Source organism: Sceloporus undulatus, chromosome 1 (genome assembly GCF_019175285.1).
Source record: "Sceloporus undulatus isolate JIND9_A2432 ecotype Alabama chromosome 1, SceUnd_v1.1, whole genome shotgun sequence".
NCBI classification, from domain to species: Eukaryota; Metazoa; Chordata; class Lepidosauria; order Squamata; family Phrynosomatidae; genus Sceloporus; species Sceloporus undulatus.
The window spans coordinates 189,148,183-189,161,302 of record NC_056522.1 but is presented as its reverse complement, the minus strand read 5'-3'; the positions used below and the strand labels follow the sequence as shown (position 1 = coordinate 189,161,302).

Below are 13,120 nucleotides of genomic sequence, written 5' to 3'. Positions count from 1 at the left end.
CAGTTTTAATTACGGGAAACGTTGCAAAATACCTGGCAGATCACAACCCACAAGTCACATTTGGCCTGGTGAATTGTGTAGATGTGCAGGCACATTGTGTGATTAAGTTAAAGGAGAAATAATATCAGTGGAACCTGGCAGGTTAATTTGGATTTTTACTGTATTACCTTTTAGATTAAAGTATTACTGTTTTTCATCTCTTTAATAGTATTTTTGGATAAGAACATGGTAAAAGATTAAAATTGGGGGGAAACCTGCAGACTGGAACTCTGTATGAACAATACCATTCTCATAATTGTGTGGCGATGTTTTTAGATCAGTATTTAGTATAAAATCTAGTGTTTTGCTCTGAGATTAATGACAGGATTAAAGTTGCGACCTAAAAAAACAGCATATGGGGTTGGACTTGTATTGTACCAGATGTACAAGAGAAAATACCTAGTCAGCTAAAGGGACAAGAAGACTGCTACTTGGATGGCTGACATTGCCATTATATCACCTGTATTAGATTGCTATTGTTCAAATTGTTTCTGACCTCTGGCAACCCTAAGGCAACCCTGTCACAGGATTTTCTTGGCAAGATTTGTTCAGAGGGGGTTTGCTTTTGCCTTCCTATGAGGCTAAGAGAATGTGACTTGTCCAGTGAATTTGCTTGTCTAAGCAGGGATTTGAACCCTGGTCCCCAGAATCATAGGAGGTTATCAAATGAGGAAAAACAGGGGAACAAAAAGGCATACTCCTGGCAAAGTCGCTCAATCACGCTGGAGATTTTCAGATGACATTGCACTTATCCAGGAGCTAACTCATGAAGATCCAGAAATGCTCCAGCAACAAACCATTTACGGGACTTCTCCATGAATGGTATGTTGCTGGAACATTCCTGAATCATTGTTGGTTAGGTCCTGGATAAGCGCAATGTATCTGAAAATCTTCAGCATGATCGTGTGACTTTTCTAGGAGTACTGTATGCCTTTTACTCCCTGCTTTTTCTCCCCCGTATGATAATCTCCATAGTCAAATGTTCAAACTACTACATCACACTGACTCTCTGATATTAGATTAGAAGAGTACTAATTTTTGCTCTCTGTGATTATTTGGATTTGTGAAAGATGGAGTCTTTCAGAATATGCCAAAATGTATTTATGATATATCTTTGTAATACTGATGGAATATTGAATACAAAGATGAATTTGTAATGGCGACAATGTATTGAATATAAAGACGGATTTGTATATGGAAGAACAGCTATTGCTTTAAATGTTTGTTTTTGTAGAATTGTTTTATAACCCACAACTTAGAAATTTGAACTTCTCCTTTTTCAAGGAACAACTCTCTATGAGGTAATTCTTGGTCTTCCAAGCGGGATGTTGCTAACTGCATTTGTATGCAACGGTTATTGCAGACTTTTCTTCCCCAATTCATTCCTGGAGTAGCTTAGCACCTCAGTCCCTTAAGATGTTAAAAAGTGTAAAGGTTTCCCCTTAGACGTGATTGTCTAGCCATGACCGAGATGTTACAAGGGATTAAATTCTGGTGAAATAGTGGTGGATGTATATATCTGAAAATCTAACAAGAGTCATGTTGTATGAGACCCAAGATCCCTCCTAGTCCAATGTTCTGGTCACAAAGTGTGCAGAGTCATAATATGACTAGAATCATGTTGTGTGAGACTTAAGGCCCTATGTTGTGTTCACAGTGTGGCCACACACCAGAAACCAGAAGCAAATTATGAATATAATGGCAACCCCCTCCCCATCTGCTAGTGCTTCCTCCAGTAACTGGTACATAGGTGCCTCTACTATTGGAGGAAATGTTGCCCTTGTGACTGTTAGAACTTGATAGCTCCATCTTCTGTAAATTTGCCTAATCTTCATTTAAAGCCATCTAAATTGGTGGATATCTTTACCTATGCGGCAATTAATTTTACATTTTTAACTACCGGTCTGTACTGTGCAAAGAAGTACAGATTTTTCTTTTGTGTTGAATTTCGCACCATTCAACCTCTTTGGATGACCCAGCATTCTGGTAAATTTTGGCCCTCCGTATCCATAGTTTCAATCATCCACGGTTTGAAAATATTTAAAAAAAATCAGTTTCAGACAGCAAACTTTAATTTTACCATTTTATATAAGAGGCAGCATTTTACTCTAGTGTATATAATGGAACTTAATTTTGGGATTTAATGGGACGGATTTTGGTATCCATGGAGGTTCCTGAAAACAAACCCTCGTGGATACCAAGGAGCCATTATATTATAAGAGAGAGAGTGGTAGAAAAGCTTCTCTATGTATTTCCTCCACCTTATGTCTAGTAAGACACATATCTATCCCAATCTCTCCCTACTCACATTTCTCCCATCACCAAGCAAATGCCACAAGCCCTTGGTATCCCCTGGGATTTGGTTCCAGGATCCCCCATGGATACCAAAATTTGTGGATACTCAACTCCCATTAAATACAATGGCATTGTACAATGCTATCCCTTATATAAAATGCCAAAATCAAATTTTGCTTTTTGTAACGTGTGTGTGTGTATGTGTATGTGTATATGTATGTATACAGTACACACACACACACACACCATACACGCTATACATGCAATATACCCTGGATAGCTGAATCCATGGATAAAGAACCCAGGGATATGGAGAGCAGGTTGTAGCCTCAAATATTGTAACTGTTCTTCATACGGGAGTTGTTCCAACCTTCTGACCATTTTGGTTACCGTTTTTCCCCTCCTTTTCCAACTCAACAATATCCTGTTTGAGAGATGCTGAGAAATACATTGTAAGGCCTCCTAGATGTTAGCATGCCGGTTCTTGGTCTGCCTGTAACATCTTCTGTTGGGAGGAGAGGCCAAGCCGTCTGCAGCAGAATCTGGGCCTCTTGACAGCTGTGCTTGCAGGACACAAAAGATTAATCCACTCTGCTGCTCTGTGTGCTTCCCAGAGCATCAGTGGCATCTTGTTCTACTTACAGTTGAAAGGGTGAAATCTTGCCAGCTGGTGAAAGCCTGTTTGCTTTTGCTGAAGGGAAGATTTTTATTCCCCCTTTCTTATTGCGAAAGAAATTTCAATCTCTCAATCTAATGACTGTGCTAAATATACAGAGGAGGACGCACCTGCAATAAGGTGTCTTGAACAATAGGGATGCTTGAGTCAGCTGCAGAATAAGAGTTATCACATAAATATAACAATACACCTCAGGCTTTCTGTTTAAATGACTAATTTGGGGGCCATTTTTGTAGCAGGCAGAGATGTTGATATCCTGTAATTACTTGTATTCTGTAATTTTGAAAATGTTATTTCTCATTTGATTTTGACCTTCTAATTAGCATGGAGGATTAGAAGCAGTTAGTTCTGTTTCGGGAATGAAGGAGTCAGGAAAATAATAGAAGTACTAGGCTGGGCTGGTAGTTTTTTTCCTCCTCCTGTTCTCACTGTATTTGTTAGATTCAAGGCAATTGCAGAACTCTTTATTAATAATTGCCAAAATTCACATTATTTTTGTTTTTATTGTTGTTGTTAAACTGGAACTTGCTGTCCACCAGATGTTTTGGATTGCAACTCCCAGCGTTCCTTGCTTTTTTCTAGGCTTTGATGACTAGGAGTGTTGTTTCATCATCTGGAGAACTGTGTGATTTCTGGATTTCGTTTAAATTAATGAAAGCACCTATTGTAGTGAGCAAGTGGTATGACAAGCTGTTTAGTTCAGGGAAACAAGTTGCATTTAAAAAATGTTATTGTTGTATTACACATTACCATTTTTATGGGCAAGAATGTGAAAATCTAAAGTAAGCAAGGAAGTAAGCAAGGAATACACAAGGAAAACCTCCACTTTAAGGGATACAAGGCCTCTGCTTACTTCTTCACAGTTGATGCATTTGGAACATGGGACTAAGATCCATATAACATTGTGATAAAGGAAAACAGTGGACAGGACTCCTAGGAGCTAAGTGGCCATCCTATCGGTCAGCCAATGTAAAAAGTCTGTGAGAATGAGGAATGTAGTGGTTTCCAGACTGACAGTCAAGATTCAGTATAGCTGCCAGTGTCCAGTATTGATACCTGCCCTGAGATCTGTCATTTTAATTTATCTTATTGCCTTGGAATGAGGGTACATTTGGGAGCACTGGGAAAAATTTAAATGGAGGCTTCTGGACCTAGATCTCTAGAGTGGCTATTAGGTAAATGCAAAAGAATTTCTAGGAGGTGCTTTGCCTGGTTCCCTCTTTAACACAGAGCCAGCTTTATAGTTTGTATGTTAAGGAACAGCAGTCCAGCAGGAAGGAGTCTGCCACCCTTCATTATACATTCCAAAACAGAAGAGGAGTTACCGTATATGATGTAGTAAGGGAGGTCTTTCTCATTTAGAGGAGTGTTGCTTATTTTGGCTTCTTGAACATTCAAAATTCCAATCATTGAGATTTCTAAGGACATAGCAAAGCAGATGCCAAAAATGTTAAACAGCGTTGTGGATGAAATTGCAATGATTTGAAGAGCAAAACCCACCCAAATGAGTGAGCTTCCTCTAACTGAGGCTCCATCACCTTAGAACCTGAGATACAGGGATAGCAGATAAGAGGCCAGAGTTGGGCAGACTAGGAGCGGAGTCTACAGATGCTCAGATGAGATAGAGCATGTGTTTTGCAGGGTCAAAGGAGTGGAGCTTGGTACCTCTGCCCTCTTATCTGCTATCCCTGTATCTCAAGTTCTAAGGTGATGGAGCCTCAGTTAGAGGACTCTCTCCCATTGTATAGTGTAAAGATATATCATTGAATACTAAATTTAGGATTGTATCCATTACATCATATTTCCCATTTCCATGGATGTTTGTGAAAGCCAGACAGTGAAAAAAGCTGATAGGAAGAAAACTAACTCATTTGAAATGTGATGCTGGAGAAGAGATCTGCAGATACCATGAACAGCTAGAAGGACAAATAAATGGGTCCTAGAGAAAGTCAAGCCTGAACTCTCTCTAGAAGTCAAGATGATTAAATGGAGACTGTCATACTTTGGCCATATCATGAGAAGACATGACTCACTAGAAAAGTCAGTAATGCTTAGTAAGGTAGAAGGCAGTAGAAAAAGAGGAAGAACACATTACCAACATATAAACTCAATCAAGGAAGCTATAGCCCTGAGTCTGCAAAACCTGAGCAGGCCTGCTGAGGATAGGATGACTTGGAGGTCCCATTCCTAATATATGATTTATGTCCATTTATCCTCTGGTGCAGGGACTGGCCTGTTTGCCCAATGTAAAGTGCTGAAGGGCATTGCTAACACAGTATAGCATAGATCACATTGGAGGATGAGCATGTGAAGGCCCTCCTAATATTGTGGGTGATGCCATTAGGTCTTGTGATGACATTTCTTGGATAAATGTGTGGGCAGAGTTGGCATCTTGGTTTGTATCAAAGCTTAGTACCTGTGTTGCTATATGTGTTGTGCGTTGTCCTGTTGGTGAATACCTATTTGAGGTTTGGAGGCTGTCCGTAAGCAAGTAAAGGTCTGCCACCAAGGGCCCTTGAAAGAGTGGCATTATTGTCCAGAGTAAGTTGTAGTTCATTGATGTGCTTGAGTGGTTCCAGTTGGGAGCTGCACATGACCACTAGTGGGGTTCTGTCACTTGAGCAGGGCTTTGGTCTGCTTCTAAACTGGGACAGTTTACAGGTTGTGTCTCCTTTATCTGAAATGCTTGGGAACAGAAGTATTTTGAATTTATTTATTTATGCTTTTCGAATTTTGGAATATTTGTGTGTGTGTGTATATATATATATATATAGATAGAGAGAGAGAGAGAGAGAGAGAGAGAGAGAGAGAGAGATCTTTGAGATGGGGCCCAAGCCTAAACATCAAATTCATTTCTGTTTTGTATATACTTTATACACATAACCTGAATATAATTTTATACACAGTATCTTTACTAATTTTGTGCATGAAACAGTTTGTGTACATTTAACCATCAGAAAGCAAAGGTGTCCCTATATCAGCCACCCATGTGGACAACTTAGGATTTTGGTATATTTCCAATTTTGGAATTTCAGATAAGGGAGATTCAACCTGTACTTCTGATACTTGCCCTGTTCATTTCAGGCTATACCCAGAACCTTAACTAGTACATTGCTTTAATGCCCCTTTCTTTGATTCCCTGTAAAACATAATGTTGTAAAAAATATTTGACATAACCTAGCCTTGATTAAGCACTTCTAAATCCACGAGAAAACTGTGTATATATTGAAGTCTTTACTACTGAAAGTAATGGGATTAAAATGAGTTTAATTAATGTACGTCACGGCCATTGAAACCTTTTTACGATATTTTTTTTACTGTATGTGGATCATCTGTTTGGTATTTAGTGGTTGAGCCTGTACCTGTTTATGATCTCATCATCGCCATGTGTAAGTTGTATTTGATGATTCCATAGGGAAAGTAAAAAGGTTTAAAAATCTAAAAAAAATTAAATGGCTAACTATTAGATTAAAGTGAAATTTCAATTAAATTGAAGTTATTGCCATACTTTTAATTTATTTACCCTTTGACACTCAACTATTGGTATTCTTTTGTGTTCTTGAAAGCAGTAATGCTGCCAAGGCATAAAAAAAGCTGCAAGAATAATGCTTTTAGGCTATTAAAAATAAATGCTGGGTTTATTTTTAGGGTGGATGATGTTCCTCCTGGAATATCGCTGCTTCCTGATAACATCCTTCAGGTCTTGAGGCTGCAGCTGCTAAACTGTGTCCAGAAATTGTCAGATGGACTGGAAGAACCACAGCAAGCCTTGTCACTTCTCCTCGTCAAATTCTTCATAATCCTTTGCCGGTATTTTATTTTATCTAAACTGGATGCCTTTTCAGAGGATGGATAGGAAGTGTTTTTCTTGGGGAGGGTGATAGGCCACTAGTACTTCCCCCTTTAGCTAGCCACCTTCTGTCTTACCAACTCCCACTTCTGTTGCTTAACCTTTCTGGAACCCACCTCTTTCTAACTTATTTCATAGCACTATTTCCCCACATCACATGCTCTCCATCCTCATAATCATAGTGTAATGTCAGTACAGTGGTACCCCGGGATACGAAAGCACCGCGTTACGAAATTTCCGGGATACGAAAAAATTCCATAGGAAAAAACTGTTCCGGGTTACGTTTGGTTTTTTTTCGGCTTACGAAAAAAAAATTTGGTGCTTTCCGGCGCTTTTTCGCACGAAATCGCGGCTTCCAGCGCTAGCGCCTATGGCTTTTTCGGGTTGCGAAAGATTTCGGGTTACGAAGGGCGCCGCGGAACGAATTAATTTCGTAACCCGGGGTACCACTGTAATGGAGAATTAGGAGTACCTGTGCCCAGAATGATATAGGGGCAAGCCATCTGATGTGAAATGCATTGCATTCCCCTATTTCTAGTTCAAATCTAATTCATATTCCAAAAACTCACTTACAGTGTCCAGGTGACCCTCACAAATTTGAAATGTTTGGCCTCTATATACTGTGCTGTTGTGAACAATATTGTTATAGGTGAAGGAAGGCTTTAGATCCTATCCATGGTAGGTTTTTCTTTCTCTTGGCCTGGGTCATATTTCCAGTATGAAGGCATGCAGGTTCTTGATATGAGTTTACTCTGCATTTTAGTGTTTTCACACATTGTACAAGTTGCTTTTAGAAATAATTATGCACATTCTCTCATTTCAGTCTTTTGACTGAATGCTAAATCATGTTAAAGCAGTTTTACCATGTCTTACCTCTCATGTGCTTACTTCTGTTTCAGAAATTTGGCTAACGTGGAAGAGATTGGGTCTTGTTCCTATATTAATCACGTCATTACGATGACTACACTCTATATTCAACAGGTAGAATGTAACAGGCATATGTAACTTGCTTAACTTACTTTTTCATAGACAGTAAATAACGCCTCATTCAAATTAACTGTTTATCTTATCTTTGATTTGTAGCTCATTTTTTCTGTCTCTTTGAATGTTCTTAATCACACCATTGAAACTGTTCTACAGTGTTAAATAAGCACTTAAAAATTATTTAGGAATATATAATAAACCTATGAAAGAATAATCATCCTGGAAGTATGTTAATAATTCTGCCCTGCTAATTTTAATGCTTAGCCCTAAACCATCTCTGCAAATTTTGGCATGATACAGACAGGCCAATATAAAGCTGCTTTGAGTCACTTTGGAAGTATGCTGTTTAAATGATACATGCGTCCTAAAAGTCCAGAAGCTACACCAAAGCCATGCTCCAGTCCTAAGGACTGGAGTGCAGCTTTGGTGCAGTTTCCGGACTCTTAGGATGCATGCATAATTGAAACATCATACCTCCAAAGTGACCTGAAGCAGCTTTATTTTGGCCTGTCTGTATAGAGCCTTTGTTACACACTATATTTTGAATGTTCCAAATATACTATAGTTAGAAATAGTTCCCCCCCCCCCAAATTACATTGAAGCCTCCTGTTCCGTATATCTTTGCTAATTTTGTCAACCATATCTGTAGTGGTTGTTGTTAGTATTTATATAGCATAATTTGAGTATTCCAAGTATTTTGAGTAAATATTGGTTACAGACACAACTATAAGTCGGTATGATTTGTTCCTGTGTTGCCAGTGGGAGCTTGAGACCAAGAAAATGTGCCTTCCTTAAGTTACATTTTTGACTACAGCTCCCTAAATCTCCATGCCACTAGAACACACTGGAGGTTTCAGGCTTGATAGCTCATATCTGTCATTAAGACAATGTACTACTAATGTTAATTTTGTGCCAAGGTGCATGATGGAAATATTGCTGAAATTTTTTTTTAAAGCATTACATACAAGAGTGTTTTTCATTCCCCATGAACTCTTCAGTACAAACTGACTTGAAAATATCCACATGGCAGCAGTTTTTCACTCTGGCAGATAACTTCTGCCAGTTTGCATCTGGTTTAATGCAGCATTTTTTCTTTGCAGAGGAGAACTCACAAACTACTTCTTAAATCCCCTATGATCATTTTCAGATTTAACAAGAGGTTGGGGGGAAACCTCTGGAGAAATAAACATGGAAAACATACAGCGTTTGATCCAGAGGCACTTTTTCCTACAGGAACTTTCACACCCGCTCTCAAAACTTCTTTTTGGACTCACTCCCATTTTATGTCACTTTGTTGCCCCAATGCAGTCTGCTGCTGAAAGACAAACTGTTTCATGAGTACATAGATGGTACATTATTTGGTCATTATGCTTGTATATCTTACACAGTTGAGAAAAGAGCCTATATAGGATTTTCAGTGAACTGCATAGAAATCTTCAGTTTTGTTAAAATCTAGGCCCTGATCTGGTGTCTCCAAAACACACTGCAGAAGAATTCTGGGAACTGGTTTTATGAGACATCTGTCAAGAGCGCTCAGGTGCCACAATAAACTACAATTCCCAGGATTCCCTAGCACTGAGCCAGGACAGTTAAAGCGGTCTCAAACTGGATTTCTGTAGTGTGTTTTGGACCTAAGGCTGGTTCAGACTAGGAGATGTCTTAAGCCTCCTAATTTTGTCCCTAGAGCTTTCTGATCTGGCTCATGGAAGACACTTTCCTTTCCTTTCTAGGGCTATATGTTTGCAAAATGTATGTGTTTGGAATCATTTTGATGGGTTATCCACCCTCCCCCCCTTTCCTCTGTCTCACTTTAGTTAAAGAGTAAAACGAAGGAAAAAGAAGTGGCAGACCAAACACCCATAGAAGAGTTTGTGAGGCATGCACTGGCTTTTTGTGAAAGTCTCTACGATCCATATCGAAATTGGAGGCAAAAAATTGCAGGGTATGTGTGAAGCCAGTGTGAACATTTTATTGCTGTGAGTTAAGTCTCTTCAAAACAAAAATACCATTTTTTTTTTTTGTCAATGAAAGCAGCCTCGGGCACTGCTGAAAAGAAAGTGTATATGTGCTTTTCTACTTCATGTGAGAAATGTTGTTTTGTATTTTTTACTCCAAAGATCTAACCCTCATGTTATTCCACCAGTGAAGTCCCAGCAATGCCTCTCATTCCGGCACTGCATCTTGAAAGAGGCAAGAAGCCCCAGAGTAGGTGGTTCACTTGAAAATCCCTTTGAATCTGTGCCTCTTCTTCCACTCCATTGCAAGACTTTGTACATACAGACTCCCTGATGTCTTTATCAAATCAGCCCTCTCCCAACCCTTGGCTTTCATTCCCTCCCCCATTTTTTCTAACATCTTGTCTGATAAACAGACATGGTAATCTCCAAAGCTTACCCACAATTTTTTGCATTTTAAATTTAGCCCCAACAAAGAGATTGCCTGATGGTAGGGTCTGGGATTTATCTTACAGATCCAAATTCAATTTTACTTTTTTAATGGGGAAAAAGAAGGGCTGTGTCAGAAAAGGCTGCAACACTAGAGACATCATATGTTTGTAGCCTAGGAAGAAGCAAAACCGCTATGGTAGTGCTTTTGTTTTAGCAGAGTAATGAGGGTACTTGGTCTCTATTGTATATTCTGACAGGAGCATTAACTTGCTCATTGAAAACCTCCCACTTGATCTGCTGCTCTCTTGAATCTGAACATCAGTTTTGGATTTGTTCACTCATTTTTTTTATAACTGTCTGCAGTTTGGAAGACCAAATGTGTTTGTTCCAGTTCTTCTTTCAGTGAATGTCCTCTCCCCCAGAAATACTGCTGTAAAAACAAAAAATTAAAATGTACCTTTTCCAGTCATATAGGCAGCAGTCCCATTAACTATGTGCTAAATCCCCCTTGGGTGGCATTCTGACTTCAGAGAAGAAGATCTGGTCTTTTGCCAGAATAGGGAAACAATGGTTATCAGCATTAGAATAAGTCAGGAGGTTACTACAGTGCACCCGCATCATACGTCATACGCTGGTGCCTTTTGCGCGGCTTTCAGCTTATGCTGAAAGCTGCAGAACGGAAATAGAATGGCGCACCGCACAACTTCCATGAGCCCCATTATTTTCAATGGGTCTTGAGCTTACGCGTGATTTGCTTTATGCGGGGGGGGGGGGTCCGGAACGGATCCCCCGTGTAAGGCAAGGGACGACTGTATAGTAATATTAGAATTATATATAAGGAAAATATATGCTGTTCTCTTTACAGTATCACAAATATTCCAAGAAAATAATGTTTCAGTATACATTTAAAACAAATATGCTAAATAAAACTGCATTATTTAGGTCACTGGGAAATATTCCAGTTCTGATTCCCCCCCCCCCCCAGAAAATTCACATCACTGATTATGATTATCTGAACATGGCCATAGTACAGTGATGGCGAACCTTTTAGAGACCAAGTGCCCAAAGTTAAAGGCATTCTCACACCAGGTGCTACCCAGTTTCAGGGGCACAGGACTTCTGGGGGTGGGAATCTGGAGGCAAGACTTCCCTCGAGGCAGCTGAAGGCCTAGGAGTGCGGGGCGAAGATGAACAGGTATGTATCTGTTCCTCCTAATCCCCAGGCCTAAAGGCACAGGAGGGTGGGGGAAGAAGAGGAACAGGCACACCCCTGTTCCTACTCTTCCCCTGCCCTCCCATCTCTTCGTATGCCCTCTGAAATAGTTTCGTGTGCCAGAGAGGGCACGTGTGCTATGGTTTGCCACCATGGCCATAGTGTATCTACCTAGCTACCTACTAGTTTTCTAATGTGCCAAGCAGCCTTTTAGATGTAGGCTGGAAGAGATTGCTTCTGGAATTTATAAAATTTATAACTGGCTGCATCCGCACTGCAGAAATAATCCCGTTTGAGACCAATTTAACTGCCATGGCTCAGTGCTATGGAATTCTGGGAATTGTAGTTTTGTGAGATGATTAGCCTTCTCTGCGAGATATCTTTGCTGCCACAACAACCTACACTTCCCAGAATTCCATAGTAATGAGCCATGACAGTTAAAATGGTGTCAAACTAGATTGTTTCAGGGTCTTGGAAGCATTTAAAACATCGTTATTAATATTATGTGAATAACTATTTGATTTTGGTTGAATGAATAATGCTATGCAGTGTGCATTTCTCAGTAGTTGTATGTATATAAATCTTATATTAAGGTTTTTTTTTAAATATTTTATAGGCGAATTCTGACCACTGTTGAAAAAAGCAGACAAAAATATAAACCAGCTTTGCTTACGGTGGAGTTTGTCCCTTTCTTTTACCGTGAGTATCACTGCTGTTAGTGTCTATCAGGATCACTGTCTTTATTACTGAAGTGATTACTGCTGGGTAAGAGACTTTTAGGGAATGAGCTTCTTGCTTCCCAGTGTTAATCTCAAGATGATCAGTGCTGAAGAACTGCTCAAAGGTGTTTAAACACATTAATCCTCTGCTTCAATGAAGAACTTGTTCTTTTTTGAATACATATTACTATTCATGCTGAGGTTGATTTTTTGCCTCTCTATACTATGAAATAGTATAAGAGTCTGTATGGGCTTAGTATCTGATCTAAACTGAGTAGTACCAGTTTCAAAGTTCCTAAACAGAAAGCTGTTTCTGCAGATAATACATACTTTTAAAGAAAAATTCTTCTGGGCTAAGTATTTTGAGGTGTTCAATAGGTACTGTTGATGTTTCATCAACTAATGTGTCTCCTCCTGTTTATTCTTATGTAAAAGCTATTTACTCATAAGTAGTTACATAAAAGAATTAAGTTCTTAAATACAGATTTTGCTTCAATAGTTCCCTTGTTTCATGAGCTGGGCTTTTTTCCCTGTCTGCAAGATAAAATGGTGGCATTTTAGCATTGCTGGCTTCATGGGAGTTTCTCATGTTCCTAATTCCAAACAAAATAAGCCTTTGGGTTTTGGCTGCAGTTAGTTTATCTGTAAGTTTATTGCTATAGCAACAGCTTCCAGGTTAATGTTTATAGCTAAGAGAAATTCCTTAGGCCACTTGTAATTGCCTTATGTCAGGTATGGCAAGAGTGAAAATTCAGTATAATGATTTTTCAGTGGAATGCATCAGGCCTGGCCCAGTTTTAGCTAAGAGGAGTTGAGCCATCTTAAAAATAGCCTTGGACACACTGAACATTTAGTCACCATTTGCTGCATTAAACTTAAAAGGGCTTCCTTTTAACGTGTACAAGCTCTGTGGACAGAAGAGCATATTTTCAGATGTGCTAGCTAAAAGATTTACAA

The 13,120-nt window shown here is 39.3% G+C and overlaps 1 protein-coding gene across 4 annotated transcripts in view; it reads left to right on the top strand.

Annotated features, from left to right (window-relative positions):
- The window catches only part of NBEAL1 (neurobeachin like 1), a 125,217-nt gene that overhangs the window by 25,810 nt on the left and 86,287 nt on the right, over nucleotides 1-13,120 (top strand). For all 4 annotated transcript variants that reach the window (XM_042470460.1, XM_042470448.1, XM_042470437.1 and 1 more), the window contains exons 4-7: nucleotides 6,659-6,820; nucleotides 7,760-7,841; nucleotides 9,659-9,786; nucleotides 12,061-12,143. In XM_042470460.1, coding sequence (XP_042326394.1) covers nucleotides 6,659-6,820; nucleotides 7,760-7,841; nucleotides 9,659-9,786; nucleotides 12,061-12,143 — 455 coding nt within the window. The remainder of the gene's footprint in view (nucleotides 1-6,658; nucleotides 6,821-7,759; nucleotides 7,842-9,658; nucleotides 9,787-12,060; nucleotides 12,144-13,120) is intronic.